Here is a 15,984-nt window from a genome sequence, read left to right on the forward strand (position 1 = left end):
TCCAATGGATTGTCCTTACTTAGTCAAACCCAAAACTCTGGGGGTTCTGAATGGGCAAAAGTGGAGGAAGTGGTAGACCAAAGTACTTCACAGAAAATAGATCATCTGGATAGTTTGCCTCCACCTTGTAGGTTACCCAAGGACCTGTAGGAAAGCTACTTCGATTATTTAGCAGCTATCCAAAACAGTGTTTTGTAACCTTGGCAATTTTCAATTCCCAGAATTCTCCAGCCAGCAATTTCAGAGGGGTTCCACCCACGTTAAAGCATGCTGGCTGGGGAAGTCTGGGAATTGAAGTTCCCACGTGCCCAAGTTGCCAAAGTTGAAAGTTGGGAGTTGGGCGGCATAGAAATGCGACAAAATAAATAAATTAATTAATTAATAAACACTGATCTAAATTGAAAGGGAAAAAATCCTCTTTTCTACTGCCTGCTGTCCTGCTAGATACCACCTGACAGAGAAAAACACGCCATTTCTGTTTCAACAAGTTTAGGCAATCTGCTGCCTTACTGACATTTTTAGGCCCCTTCATTCCTGTCCATCAATCAGTGTGTCTATGTGAGGATGTGGCATGGGGGGGTAGGAAAACTGACACCCAAAGTCTCTGGAGGGCAACAAGATCATTGTCTCGCTCTTTCAAATTACCTTTTTAATGTCCCGTGTTCCCCACCCCCACCCCAAGGGACGCGGTAGCTCAGTGGCTAAGATGCTGAGCTTGTCGATCAAAAAGGTCGGCAGTTCAGCGGTTCGAATCCCTAGTGCCGCATAATGGGGTGAGCTCTGGTTACTTGTCCCAGCTTCTGCCAACCTAGCAGTTCGAAAGCACGGGGGGAAAAAATGCCAGTAGAAAAACAGGGACCACCTTTGGTGGGAAAGTAACAGCGTTCCGTGCACCTTTGGCGTTTAGTCATGCCGGCCACATGACCACAGAGACGTCTTCGGATAGCGCTGGCTCTTCAGCTTTGAAACGGAGACGAGCACCGCCCCCTAGAGTCGGGAACAACTAGCACATATTTGTATTTGTATTTGTATTTATTAAACTTAAACGCTGTCCTCTCTCCGACAAGGACTCAGGGCGGCTCACAGCAATAAAACAAGCAAATAAGTGAATATTTAGATGTTAAAACTATTAAAATTTCCCTTAAAAAACAGTCACATTACCCCACCACCACCAAGCCACGCCCACAGAACAGGTAGTAACAAATTTTAGATTTCACCCCTGGGCATGAGCAATAAATCAGTTTAATTGGTCCTGGTCTTTCATGACTGACAGTACCCGTCACCTTGAGACAAAACCCCATAAAAACAAGAAAACCTGAGATTAAAGCTGACACAAGTAATATTGTCATTTCATAACCAAGCCTATCATCGGGGGAGACAACTAAACAAGAATATCTGGAGAGGTTTGGTTTTTTTTTCGAGACAAGTTATTTATTTTGATATGCCAAGGTAAAGATAGAGTGACGCTCTGAGTTACTTACATTTTTAGCCAAACTTTCTCAACTTCGACAGCTTGAAGATGTGTGGACTTCAACTCCCAGAATGCCTGCTGGCTGGGGAATTCTGGGAATTAGAAGTTCAGACTCGTCTTAAAAGTTATTGAGATTGACACACACTACTTTAGGGTTAAGAGCATCTAAGTGAAGCTGTGGTTAGGGTCATTTTTGAGTACAATCTATTTAAAGAAAGATACTTTTTAAATAATTCAGTGCTTATGGTATGATTATTATAAATTTTCAAACATTCTCTGGGTGCAAGGATTCTTTGTCTGGTAATTATTCTCATATTCTTTACACCAGGGTTCTCCAACCTTGGCAATGTTAAGACTTGTGGACTTCAATCAGTGGTGAAATTCACTTTTTTTTTACTACCAGTTCTGTGGGCGTGGCTTGGTGGTTGTGGCAGGGGAAAGATACTGCAAAATCTCCATTCCCACCCCACTCCAGGGGGAGGATACTGCAAAATCTCCATTCCCACCCCCCTCTGGGGCCAGCCAGAGGTGGTATTTGCCGGTTCTCCGAACTGCTCAAAATTTCTGCTATCGGTTCTCCAGAACCGGTCAGAACCAGCTGGATTTCACCCCTGACTTCAACTCTCAGAATTCCTCAGCCGGCAAGCATTCTGGAAGTTGAAGGCTACACATTTTTTTTTTTTAATTAAATTTATATACTGCCCTACTCCCGAAGGACTCAGGGCGGTGAACAGGCCCAAAATAAAATACATAAATACAAAAGTTAGAATCATAATTAAAACCAGATTAAATAATTTAGCCCAAGACAATTAAAAATCCCAATAATTTAAAACAAATTAAAATTTCAATTTAAAAATTTAAAAGAAAGGGGAGAAAATTAGGCCAGGCCGGCTTGCTGGAATAGGAGGGTCTTAAGAGCACGGTGGAAAATACGCAGATCCGGGATCCTCCGTATCTCTGGGGGGAGCTCGTTCCAGATAGTGGGTGTCCCCACAGAGAAGGCCCTCCCCCTGGGGGCCGCCAGTCCACACTGCTTGGCTGACGGCACCCGGAGGAGCCCCTCTCTATGAGAGCGTACCGGCCGGTGGGAGGCTGTTTGTGGTAGTAGAATCTTCAAGCTGCCAAAGTAGCATGGCTGGCAGAGGGATTCTGGGAGTTGGAGTCCACAAATCTTAACGTTGCCAAGGTTGGAGTTTCCCACTTTACACCAATTCATGCTTTTTATGCACCATAACCATCTTTATCATCTCTCCCCTGTGTGAATGGTCTGGTGCTTCTTCAAATTTCCCATCTGGCTGAAGTCTTTCCCACACAGAGGACATTTGTACGGTCTCTCTCCCGTGTGTATCCTCTGATGCTTTTTTAAGTCTCCTCCCAGGTTGAAACCTTTCCCGCACTGAGAGCATTTGTAGGGTCTCTCTCCCGTGTGAGTCCTTTGATGGTTCTTCAGAAGGACCGCCTGGATGAAGCACTTCCCGCACTGCAAACATTTGTAGGGTTTCTCTCCCGTATGGATCCTCTGGTGGGTCTTTAAATTTCCCTTCTGGTTGAAGCATTTTCCGCAGTAAGAGCATTCGTACGGTTGCTCGCCAGTGTGAATGCGTTGGTGATTCTTCAGATCCCCCTTCTGGGTGAAGCATTTCCCACACTGAGAGCATTTATTGATTCTCGTTTCGGTCCTGGGGTCTTGAGTTCTTTTCAGCGGCTGCATGGAACAAAAATTCTTCCCGCTTTCAGCACCGCTCTTCGACTTCCAATCTGCACGGAGGTTCGGAAAGATTTTCAGGCTGCTCCCTTTCCCGTGTTCGTAGACTTCGTGGCTTCGATTCGCCGTTAGGATTTTTTCCGGTTTATTAAAAGATGAATTATGCGGCAGGTTTTCCTCTGACAAAGGGCGTATTTTGTATTCCTCCCCGGAATGCTGCATCCCAAGTTCGAATCTGTAGCAATATTTTCTGCCGTAACAGGAGAACGATGGCATTTTATCCCAAGTGGGTTTTGCGGTACTTTCGAGGATGGCAGCCGTACAAATCCCAGCACGCCGAGCACATTCCTTCTGGGTTTGGGATTCGCTTCTTCCCTTCAGTCCTTCCACGCCTGGTGTTACGTTTCCCAAATTCAACAGTGGAAGGCCCTCTTGGGCCTCTCCCGGTTTCTTTTCTCCATCCTGAATATTCTCCACTTTCACCAAACTTCTCTTTCCATTACCTACAGCGAGAAAGAATCAGAATCAGAACAGAGCTGGAAGGGACCTTGGAGGTCTTCTAGTCCAGCCCCCTGCTCACATGTACCACAGGTGGCATGCAGAGCCCTTTCTGTGGGCAAGCGTGCCATCGCCAGCTGCTCTTCTAGTTTCCAGCATTCATATGAGCGTCAGACAGCTGGTTTTTGCGGACACTGCAGCGCTGGAAAATGGCCTGAAAATGGCCGAAAAAAGGCTGTTTTTCAGGCCGTTTTCAGGCAGTTCTTTGGGCCATTTTCCATGCAGTTTTCCGGCAGTTTTTCAGGCTGTTTTCAGGTGGTTTTTGGACTGTTTTTTGGGCCATGAACAGCCTGAAAAATGGCCTGAAGGCCCAAAAAAATGGCCTGAAAAATGGCCAAAAAAGGCTGTTTTTCAGGCTGTTTTCCGATGGTTTTGGGGCTGTTTTTTGGGCCACAAACAGCCTGAAAAATGGCCTGAAGGCCCAAAAAATGGCCCGAAAAATAGCCAAAAAAAAAAAGGCTGTTTTTCAGGCTGTTTTCCGGCAGTTTTCGGGCTGTTTTCCAGCAGTTTTTCAGGCTGTTTTCAGGTGGTTTTTGGACTGTTTTATGGGCCACAAACAGCCTGAATCGGCCTGAAAAACGGTCTGAAGGCCCAAAAACCAGCCCCAAAATGGCCCGAAAAATGGCCAAAACAGCCAAAAAACCCGGCCTGAAAACAGCCCAAAAATCGCCCAAAAAACAGCATACACGCTTGTGCATACCCGTTCCGGTTTGGGCACTCAGTGCCAAAAAGGTTCACCGTCACTGCCCTATACCATTTCAGACAACTGACTAATCCAGTCTCTTCTTAAAAACCTCCAGGGATGAAGGACCCACCAATGTTCAGCCAATCGGACCAGGTGAAGCTGATCTGATTTTCTGGCACCGAGGAGAAAATTCTTACCCAAACCGCCAGCGTTCCCACGATCCTCTTGGAGGACTTTCCAAGCAAAAGTCTCTTGGCTCGGCTGGGTCAGGTGTCTCTGGACGATTTGCAAAGACGCAACCATCTGGGGTGGTTCTGTACAACTCTGCATCAGAAAAAGACACAGGTACAGGTAGACTCGTTTAGTGACCATTCAAAGTTAGTGTTGTGGCCCGTCAGCGGCCTGTGCAGATTGTAGCTGATTCTGACAACGAGGAGGCTGGTGTGGTGCTGCGCCAGCAGCCTGTGCAGCTGGCGCTCGAGTCAGACAATGAGGAGGCTGGAGAAGATGTGGTGCCAGAGGCAGGGATTCAGCCAGGGCCTTCAGAACCTCCAGAAGCTCCTTTAAGTGAAGAGGATGAAGAGGATGAGCCTCTTCTCAATGCACGGGCACGCAGAGCTGCCAAAAGGCAGGATTGGTTCCTCAGGAGGAGGTCTCCTCGAGAGTAAAGCTTGGGGCTAATTGGCCACTCCCTTAGCCTATTTAAGGAGGAACACTGATTGCAGCAAGCTGTAGGGAACAACTTTAGTTCGCTCTCCTTCACGTTTGGATTCTCTGCAACATTGCTTCTGGACTGCCAACTCTAGTAAGACTGATTACCTTATCTTAGAATTCTGGTAGGCTGTTAAGACAGTTCATTAACAGCCTTTGAATGATAAAGACTAAGTTATTTGAGTAAAATAAGCTTTGTATAGAGTTTGTGTGTGCTGCGTTCTTTGGGGTCTGTAGCTGGGGCAGAACAGTTACAATGTCACTGAAGAAAGAGACTTATGACCATTTTTTCCACACTTAGGACCCTTTCAGCCTCCCCACGGTCACGTGATTTACATTTGGATGCTTGACAACTGACTCATATTTATGACGATCGTAGTATCCCGGGGTCACGTGATCTTCTTTTGCAACTTTCTGACAAGCGAAGTCAATGGGGAAGCCAGATTCTCTTAACAACGGTGCGAGTAATTTAACAACTGCTGTGATTCACTTAATACATGTGGCAAGGAAAAGCAGGGCAAAAAGTAATTTAACAAATTTCTCACTTAACATAAATTTTGGGCTCAATTGGGATCGTAAGTTGAGGACTACTTGTAATTCTTGAGTTATGGTCATAATAGAGTTGTTAAGCCACAACAGTCATAAAACAGATCAGTCACGCGACTGACCTGATTTTTAAATTTTCTGCAGCGTTCATTAAGCAAACCAGTGATTGCTAAAGAACTTTGTAACTTTGAACAGTCACTAAGCAAACTGTTGTAAATTGAGGACTACCTGTACTAACTTAACAACTGAAGTGATTCACTTAACAACTGTGGCAAGAAAGGTCGTAAAATGGGGCTAAACTCAACAAATGTTTCATTTAGCAACAACAATTTTGGCCTCAATTGTGGTGTGATACCACAAGGACTACCCGTATAAAATTGTGGACAGCAGTAAGCTAGACTTCAAATCCTCATTGATGAGTGAATTTGTGAGTCAGGAGCCTCTCCAAATATCTGAACTGTTTTCTCTTAGTTTCCTTCCTTTTTTTATCAGAGAAGAAAACCGAAACATTGATGTGCTCTTAATTTTGAGAAAGATACAGCTGCTTTAATGAGCCTCAGGTAGATACTGTATTTTTCGGACTATAAGATGCTCTGAAGTATAAAGCGCACCTTGCTTTTGGGGAGGAAAACAAGGGGAAAAAATCTGCCTTTCCCTCCCAGCAATTTGCCTCCTTGCAGCAAACAGCAAACCATGTGGTCAGCTTCAGCACAGCCTGCTTTAGCATGAGCAGCTAATTGGCAGTTGGATCTGCCTCCCGGAATACCTCCTATCAGCTGTTCCAGGCTGCAGAGATCACTGCCCCCATCACCGCTGTCGCCACCCATCACCACTGCCACCTATCACCGTCTCCACGCATCCCATTTTCAGCCTCCGCGCATCCTGTTTTCAGCCTCCACGCATCCTGTTTTTGGCCTCCGCACGCCCCATTTTTGGCCTGTTCCAGGCGGCAGGGATAGGTGGCGATCCCCGCTGCCTGAAACGGGCCAAAAATGGGTCGCGCAGAGTCTGAATACAGGATGCGTGGAGGCTGAAAACGGGGCATGTGTAGGCGGCAATAGGTGGTAGCGGCAATGGGCAGTGACAGGTGGCGGCGATCCCCACAGCCTGGAAGAGCAGATAGGAGGTATTCCAGGAGGCAGATCCAACCTTGCTCGTGCTAAATCAGGCTGTGCTGAAGCTGACCATGCTGTTTGCTGTTTGCTGCAAGGAGGCAAATGGCTGGGAGGCAGTGGCAGAAGGGTGGGGGCCGGTGGGTGGGCGGAGCTTCAGCAACATTCGCTGTATAAGACGCACAGACATTTCCACCCATTTTGGGGGGGAGGTCAGAGGGGGGGGGTTCTAAATTTTTTTACTACCAGTTCTGTGGGCGTGGCTTATTTTGTGGGCATGGCTTGGTGAGGGTAATGGGACTGAGTGGGCATGGACAACTTTTTTTTTTTTACTTTTAAAAGCATTTTTTTCTACAACATTAAGAGGTTGCAGAAAAGAATGCTTTTAGAAGCCTCTGACAATCCCAGCTCAGCCGTGCGATCATCAGAGGCTTTTTTTTTTTACTTTTAAAAGCATTTTTTCGGCCAAAGAGGTTGTAGAAAAAATGCTTTTAAAAGTTAAAAAAAAAAAAGCCTCTGATGAGGTGGGTGAGGTAAGCGAGCGGCGACCGGGCCGGGGACCGGTTCGCTGGCGTGGCCAGCCAATGTTATTACCGGTTCTCCGAACTACTACAAATTTTTACTACCAGTTCTTGCGAACCGGTGCGAACCGGGAGTAACCCACCATTGGGGGAGGTGCATCTTATACAGTAGTTCACAGCCATTTCTTATAGTCACAAATGGAATAATATAAATGGATTCATTAGCACGCTAATTACCTTTCTGTCACCATTTGGGACCCTGCCTTGTTCTTCTGGAGAAAGAGATGAATTAGCTTCATTTGGAGACTGAATTCCAAGGCCTGCAAGTGATGGAAAACAGAATTTAGAAGGCGAGATGGCTGTTTCGTTTTGCCCAAAATGAACAGACACAAAAAGACCACAATGAGCTTTCATATACAGCTAGGAAAAAAAGGATTTCTTTTCAAAAGACCAGTTTAAATGAAAAAAAAAAAAAGTGCTTTTCTGAAATTTAAATTCTCTGTGATCTTGTCTTCCTCCCTAAAATAAGGGAACCTAACTAGTAATTTTCTCAATATTTAATTTGATCCTTTCTTGCGATAGATATGAGGCCTGTGTGTGTGTGTGTGTGTGTGTGTGTGTACGTACAGCTAGTCCTCAACTTACAAAAGTTCCCTCAGTGACCATTCAAACTTACAACGGCACTGAAAAAAGTGACATGATCATTTTTCACAGTTACGACTATGGCAGCACCCACCCCATCCCCATGGTCACGAGATTTTTTTTTTTTTTAAATTTGATTTATATGCCGCCCTTCTCCGGAGACTCAGGGCGGCTTACAATGCGCTAAGCAATACCCTTCATCCTTTTGTATATTTATACAAAGTCAGCTTATTGCCCCCCCACAAACTGGGTCCTCAGTTTACCTACCTTAGAAAGGATGGAAGGCTGAGTCAACCTTGAACCTTGGCGAGATTCGAACCCTGCAGTAATTGCAGGCATCTGGTCTTAATAACCAGCTTAATAACAGGGTGCCTTAGACCACTGTACTACCAAGGCTCTGGTACGTTTGGATGCTTGACAACTGACTCACATTTATAACATGTCCCAGGGTCATGTGATCACCTTTTGCGACCTTCTGACAAGCAAAGTCAACGGGGAAACCAGATTCATTTCACAACCGTGTTACCAATTTAACAGCTGCAATGATTCACTTCACAAATGTGGCACGAAAAGCCGTAAAATGGGGCAAAACTCACTTAATGAATTTCTCACTTAGGAACCGAAAATTTGGGCTCAACTGTGGTTGTAAATTGAAGACTGTATGTATGTATGTATAGCAATAGCATTTAGGCCAGTAGTGAAATCCAAATTTTTTTACTACCGGTTCTGTGGGCGTGGCTTGGTAGGTGTGGTGTGGCTTGGTGGGCGTGGCTTGGTGGGCGTGGCAGGTGAAGGATACTTCAAAATCTCCATTCCCACCAACTCCAGGGGAAGGATACTGTAAAATCCCCATTCCCACCCCACTCTGGGGCCAGCCAGAGGTGGTATTTGCCAGTTCTCCAAACTGCTCAAAATGTCCACTACCGGTTCTCCAGAACCTGTCAGAATCTGCTGGATTTCATTCAGTGGTGAAATGTAAAATCTGTTACTACCGGTTCTGTGGGCGTGGCTTGGTGTGTGTGTGGGGGGTGGTAATATAACTGAGTGGGCGTGGCCAACTTTTTTTTTTTTTTTACTTTTATAACCATTTTTTCTACAACCTCTTCGGCTGAAGAGGTTGTTGAAAAATGCTTTTAAAAGCCTCTGACGATCCCAGCTGACTTGCCTAATTGGCAGAAGCTTTTTTTTTTAAAGCCTCTGATGATCCCAGCTGAGCTGCGCGATCATCAGAGGCTTTTTTTTTTTTTTTTTACTTTTAAAAGCATTTTTTCGGCCAGAGAGGTTGTAGAAAAAATGCTTTTAAAAATAAAAAAAAAGGCTCTGATGACTGTGCGGCTCAGCTGGGCAATTGGGGGGGGGCAGGGATTTTTGCTACCGGTTCTCCAAACCACCCGCCTCCATCACTACCGGATTGGGCGAAACGGTCCAAACCGGGAGCATTTCACCCTTGATTTCACCCCCGATTTAGGCTTATATACTGTGCCATAGTGCTTTATAGCAGTCTCTGGGCAGTTAAAATTAAGCATTATTTGCATATTGGCCCTAACAATCTGGGTCCTTATTTTACCGACCTCAGAAGGATGGAAGGCCGAGTCCCCTTACTAGTCAGGATTGAACTCCAGACTGTAGGCAGAGTCAGCCTGCAATCCTGCATTCTAACCACTGCACCACCACTATAATTAGAAGAATTGTTTTGATGAAGTTTTGCCTATCAGCTCACATCTCACAAGCTTTGTCCAAGGAGAAATAGGTCAGCAGAAAATAAAAACAGAACACTTGATCAGATTCTTATCCGAGTGCGATGCAGAATGCGAGACCTTTTAAAAAAACCATCAAAATTTCCACATCTGCAAAAACAGATGCAGGTTTAAGAAGTCAGATTGTTTTTCAAAGAGGTCAATAAGAAACGATAAATTCATCCAATCCCCAGTGACTTCTGAGGCAGCCATTTTACACTTCACATCACCTCTTTGATGGCCACCTTTAAAGCTTCTCCTCTCAGCCTCTTCGTGTAGCTCCAGGAAATCCTTGTGATCCTCCTTTAACGGCCTCTGAAAGAGTGAGAATGATCCAGTTCAGAACCCCCCAAGGACATGGCAGGGAAAGTGACTCCTGTGGGGAGAGACATTTATGGATCTCTTCAACCTGTTCTCTTCAATGAACTAATTTCGCCATGAAATGAAAGATCGTAGTAGCCACATGATAGCCTGTTCTAATACAGGTAGTCCTTGGCTTATGACTGAAATGGAACTTGCCCATAATGGTCATACACTGTTATGGTTGTAAAGTGGATCATCATGTGACGGATCTGATCTTAAGATATCAAGTTAGAAACCAGGAGACTGTGAGTTCTAGTCCCATCTTTCTTCCTTTCCTTCCTCTTTTCCTCCTTCCCTTCCTTCCTTCCTTCCTTTTTCTTTCTCTTTCTTTCTTTTCCTCCCTCCCTTTTCCTTTCTTCCTTTTCTTCCTTCCTTCCTCTTTCTTTTCCTCCTTCCCTTCCTTCCTTTTTCTTTCTTTTTCCTCTTTCCTTTTCCTTTCTTCCTTTTCTTCCTTCCTTCCTTCCTTTTCCTCCTTCCCTTCCTTCCTTTCTTTCTTTTCCTCTTTCCTTTTCCTTTCTTCCTTTTCTTCCTTCCTTCCTTTTCCTCCTTCCCTTCCTTCCTTCTTTCTTTTCCTCTTTCCTTTTCCTTTCTTCCTTTTCTTCCTTCCTTCCTTTCTCTTTCTTTTCCTCCTTCCCTTCCTTTTTCTTTCTTTCTTTCCCTCTTTCTTCCTTTTCCTTTCTTCCTTTTCTTCCTTCCTTCCTTCCTTTCTTTTCCTCCTTCCCTTCTTTCCTTTCTTTCTTTTCCTCTTTCCTTTTCCTTTCTTCCTTCCTTCCTCTTTCTTTTCCTCCTTCCCTTCCTTTTTCTTTCTTCCTTTTCTTCTTTCTTCCTTTTCCTTTCTTCCTTTTTCCTTCCTTCTTCTTTCTTTCTCTTTTCCTCTTTCTTCCTTTTCCTTTCCTTTTCTTCCTTCCTTCCTTTCTTTTCCTCCTTCCTTCCCTTCCTTCCTTTTTCTTTCTTTTCCTCTCTTTCTTCCTTTTCCTTTCTTCCTTTTCTTCCTTCCTTCCTTTCTCTTTCTTTTCCTCCTTCCCTTCCCTTACATCTTCCAAGTAAACTGCAGGGACTTATCCAGGCAGTCTCTGAGAATTGGAAAAGACTGAATGGGGAAAAAAAGGTAAGGGCGACCTTAATTTCAGGTAGTAGGAACAATTATTCATATAAATTAATAACATCACCTGCCACCTGCCTGGCTTGGGGTCTTGCTGGCCCATCAGGAAGTCCTCCACCAGAGCCACCGCCTGGGAACAGGTGTCTGGTCCTCCTGCCCGGATCCAGCTCTGGAGCTCTGATGGGAGGCTGGCCAGGAACTGCTCCAAGATCAGCAGCTCCAGGATCTGCTCCTTGGTGCGTCTCTCCGGCCTCAACCATTGGCAACAAAGCTCCTGAAGTTGGTTGTGGATCCTCCTAGGGTCTCCCACCTCCTGGCAACAGAACTGCCTAAAATGCTGTCGCTGCTTCTCCATTCTCAGGGCTTCCCTTCGCAAGATGGCGGCCTTGACTTTCCCATAATCCTCTTGGTCTCGGTCTTCCAGGGTCCAGCAGGCCTCTTCCACTTCTCCGCTCAGTGCTGGCCAGAGACGGGCCGTCCATTCTTTTCTGGGCCACCGGCAGGCTGTGGCCACCTGTTCGAAGGAGGCCAGGAAGGCCGTGGGGTCTTCCCAAGGGGAAGCCTCTGACATCATCAGGGGGTTTCCACCTCTTCCTGGATGGAGCGTCCTCAGGAACTCCTGCCACTGGGCTTCCCAGTGGTCTTCCGTCTCCATCAAAGGCTCCACTTTGATTTTTTGTGACGTTCCACATGCTGGCAGCTCCGTCATGTGCAGAGGCTGAACCAGACTGGTTGGCTTTCCTACTCCTTCTGCTCCTTCTTCGGTTTCCACTCCTGCAAAAAGTTGCTCTTTCATCGCCGTTTCTCCTGATTCTTTGCTCCGGCGCTCTATAGAGAGAGTTTCCAGGGTAGATCAGTTTTAGCAGAGTTAAAACATTGCAACGTTTAAGAGATTGCAGAGAGTTCGAAAAAAAGATCCTGGTTATTATCTAAGATCCATTCTCAACCTTTTCTCTGAATAAAACGGGTAGACTCTTCCCACCCAGAGATTCAATCCTTAATTACAAGATCATTAGATAATATCCTGTCGAGCTAGGATATTCATGAACTTTCAACTGTTTATTTAAGCCTCCTCTTGTGATCTTGTGATTGGATACCATTTGGGACATCAAGGGTATTGCAGACACCCATTATGTTTTTCTGGTTCTTTTTCTTGTCATCTAAGAAATGTTCTTTTGCTCGGTGACTTTAATAAAGATGTTCTTTCTAATCTAATAAGTATGGAGCCCTTGGTGCTCTCTGAGCTTAGTTAACATTTCATGACCCAACTACATAACATCATCAGTGTGGAGGAGGGTAGCAGAGGTGAGTTTCAGCAGGTTCTGCCCAGTTCTGGAGAACCGGTAGCGGAAATTTTGAGTAGTTCGGAGAATTGGTAAATACCACTTCTGACTGGCCCCATCCCCATCTATTTTCTGCCTCCCGAGTCCCAGCTGATCGGGAGGAAATGGGGATTTTGCAGTATCCTTCCCCTGGAGTGGGGAGGGAATGGAGATTTTACAGTATCCTTCCCCTGCCATGCCCACCAAAGCACACCCACCAAGCCATGCCATGCCCACCAAGTCACGCCCACAGAACTGGTAGTAAAAATTTTTGAATCCCACTACTGCTCTGCGCACCCCATTTTCGGCCCGATAGGTGGCAATTCCCCATCCGGAAAGGGACGGTGCTTTGAAGGAGCAGGGTGGAGTGGATCACGGTGATCTCCATGATCCTCCTCTGCCTCCAGTAAGCCTCCCCGGCACACCAAGAATCCGGCCTGCCCCGCAGGCTGGAAATGCGAGCAAAGTAAGCAACACAACGCAATGCAAAGCACTCCATGCCATGCAATTCAATGCAGATACTGATTAACAAAGTCGATAGATACCTTGTAGGTCATCTAGTCCAACCCCACCCCCCCACCCCCAAAGCAGGAGACCCTACACCATTTCTGACAGATGGCAGCCCAGTCTTGAAAGCTTCAAGTGATGAAGCTCCCACAACTTCTGAAGGCAAAAGCTGTCCAATTGGTTGATTATTCTCCCCGTCAGAAAATTTATCCTTATTTCCAGGCTGAATCTCTCCTTGTTCAGTTTCCATCCATTATTCCTTGTCTGGCCTTCAGGTGCTTTGGAAAATAGCTTGATCCCCCTTCCTCTCTGTGGCAGCCCCTCAAATATTGGAAGACTGCTATCATGTCTCCCCTGGTCCTTCTCTTCACTAGACTAGCCGTGCCCAGTTCCTGCAACCGTTCATCTTCTGAATGGCCTAACACTTTTTTAAAAAATGTTTTTAATTGTTTTGTCATTGCTTTTAATTATGGGGCCAAATATATATATATATGTGTATGTATGTATGTATGTATGTATGTATATGTGTATATGTGTATATGTGTATATATGTATATATATCTTTTTAATTGTATTTTAATGTTTGTAGTTTATGTTTTTACTTTGGCTTTGGAGTCCTCAGGGAGAAGGGCGGTATATAAATTCAGTATAAAATAAAAAATAAACAAAATAAATTATGTTTTAACCTCCAGTCCCCAAATCATCCTGGTTGCTCTTCTCTGCACTCTTTCTAGAGTCTCAACATCTTTTTAATAGTGTGGTGACCAAAACTGGATGCAGTATGCCAGAGGTGGGCAACTGTGGCCCTTTTACAACCTGTGGACTTCAATTCCCAGAATTCCTGAGACAGCCAAGCTGGCTCAGGAATTCTGGGAGTTGAAGTCCACAGATCATAAAAGGGCCCATATTTGCCCACCCCTACAGTATGCAATGCAATGCAGGTCAACGCAATTCAGTGCAACTCAATTCAATTCCATGCCATGCACTGTACTGCACGCAGCCTAGATTCGAGCCGGAGGAAGGAGCGCGGGCACCCAGGGCGAAGGCCAGAAGGATGCAACAAGCCACCGCCTTTCCTGAGCCGGATTGCAAGCCAGGGACCGCCCTGCTCCAACCACCCCAGCCCTGGGGCTAGCTCGTAAGGAGAGCACCGGCTCCCCCCCCCTTACCTGGGCCCGGGAGGTGCAGAGCTGCGCCCAACCGATTCCCCCCGCCTCGTAATCCCTTTCCTGCTTTGCAAACTGCAGCAACAGAAGCCGGCCTCAAAGGTCTCCCCCTCCCGGCCGGCGTCAGAATTGCACCTCCGCCGCGGCGCCGAGTAAAAGGCGGGGTGGATCTCGGAATCAGAAACAGAATCGAGTTGGAAGGGACCTTAGAGGTCTTCTATCTAGTCCGCATCCAGGATCCTTCCTCAAGTGCGGGGGGGGGGGGGGGAGAAGACCCCGCCAGGGAGGGGTCTCCTGCTGAGTTTTCTCCTGCCTTTTCATGACAGAGAATATAGCACATTGGGGGAAAAAAGAGGCAAAAAAACAAACAAACCCATGAATTATTATTTTTTTTTATTTGATTTATATGCCGCCCTTCTCTGGAGACTCAGGCGGTTTACAATGCGTTAAGCAATAGCCTTCATACTTTTGTGTATTTTATACAAAGTCATCTTATTGCCCCCACAATCTGGGTCCTCATTTTACCTACCTTAAGAAAGGATGGAAGGCTGAGTCAACCTTGAGCCTTGGAGAGATTTGAACTTGCAGTAATTGCAGGCAGCTGATGTTAATAACAGTGCTTTAGTCTGCTGCGCTACCAGGGCTCCTGGTGAATGAATACCGTAGTCCAGGGCTACAAAACTCTGGGTGACCACTAGACGGCACCAGAGTGTGGGTCTTATTGTAATGCTGTGTTTCTCGACCTTGGAAACGCTTTTGTGGGGTGGGGCAGCCAGAGAACTGTGATGTAATCACCCGTATTAGAATAGAATAGAATAGAATAGAATAGAATAGAATAGAATAGAATAGAATAGAATAACAGAGTTGGAAGGGACCTTGGAGGTCTTCTAGTCCAACCCCCTACTTAGGCAGGAAACCCTACACCACTTCAGACATCTCTTCTTAAAAACTTCCAGTGTTGGAGCATCCACAGCTTCTGGAGGCAAGTTGTTCCACTGATTAATTGTTCTGTCAGGACATTTCTCCTTAGTTCTAAGCTGCTTCTTTCCTTGATTAGTTTCCACCCATTGCTTCTTGTCCTGCCTTCAGGTACTTCGGAGAATAGCTTGACTCCCTCTTCTTTGTGGCAGCTGCTCAGATATTGGAACTGTCGAAGCGTGAATCAGCCTCGTTCCCCTCCTGGGGAAACTGTAATTAATTAGAGGTGAATGGATCTGGTTTTCTTTTTCTTTCTTGGCATATTGGCAGTAAATAATCAGCGTTCCTCGGTCACCGACTAAACTATCTGCTTAATAGCCTATTCGCTTAGAGGTGAATGGATCTTGTTTTCCATGCTGTATACTTTTAAAGAAAGAAAACCCGAAGTATATATTCTAATCAGGATTTTATTATAAAAACAAACAAAACTAGATAACTACATCTTTACCGGCAGCTCGTCTCAGAGATGAACAGAAAAAGTATAAATCAGGAAGTTAGAAAAGGAAGAACGTAGACATGCGCAGTAGTCCAATGTCTCACAAGACCAGTCTTATCTCTATTGCTATAGAGACGTGATAAAGTCCTATGGCAGGCTACCGTAAGTTTTAGGATGGAAGCTCAGCTGGCAAACACATAACGCAGTGACAGGAACACTGTTATTATGTCTCCGTTAGTCCTTCTTTTCACTAGACATACCCAATTCCAGCAACCGTTCTTCATATGTTTTAGCCTCCAGTTCCTTATCATCCTTGTTGCTCTTCTCTGCACTCTTTCTAGAGTCTCAACATCTTTTTTTACATCATGACGACCAAAACTGGATGCAGTATTCCAAGTGTGGCTTTACCAAGACATTATAAAG

General features: G+C 45.5%; 1 protein-coding gene across 1 annotated transcript; it reads right to left on the bottom strand.

Annotated features, from left to right (window-relative positions):
- Window positions 1-1,013: 1,013 nt before the first annotated feature.
- Window positions 1,014-14,231, bottom strand: LOC139311933 (zinc finger and SCAN domain-containing protein 21-like). Its single transcript, XM_070936457.1, has 6 exons — window positions 14,151-14,231; window positions 11,220-11,980; window positions 9,918-10,002; window positions 7,547-7,629; window positions 4,617-4,743; window positions 1,014-3,679 (listed from the first exon to the last, which is right to left on the bottom strand). Exons 2-6 carry the CDS (start codon window positions 11,946-11,948, stop codon window positions 2,715-2,717), a joined length of 1,989 nt encoding a protein of 662 aa, XP_070792558.1. The 5' UTR covers window positions 11,949-11,980; window positions 14,151-14,231; the 3' UTR covers window positions 1,014-2,714.
- Window positions 14,232-15,984: the final 1,753 nt, after the last annotated feature.

Source organism: Pituophis catenifer, unplaced genomic scaffold (genome assembly GCF_029215685.1).
Source record: "Pituophis catenifer annectens isolate HBS135680 unplaced genomic scaffold, rPitCat1.0.hap2 SCAF_2, whole genome shotgun sequence".
NCBI classification, from domain to species: Eukaryota; Metazoa; Chordata; class Lepidosauria; order Squamata; family Colubridae; genus Pituophis; species Pituophis catenifer.

Coding starts and splice junctions, on each gene's coding strand:
- LOC139311933 (XM_070936457.1), bottom strand. CDS start 11,948: ATGAAAGAGCAACTTTTTGCAGGAGTGGAAACCGAAGAAGGAGCAGAA. Junction 4,744..7,546: donor TCCCAAATGGTGACAGAAAG/GTAATTAGCGTG, acceptor TTTCTGATGCAG/AGTTGTACAGAACCACCCCA. Junction 3,680..4,616: donor TGGGAACGCTGGCGGTTTGG/GTAAGAATTTTC, acceptor TTCTCGCTGTAG/GTAATGGAAAGAGAAGTTTG.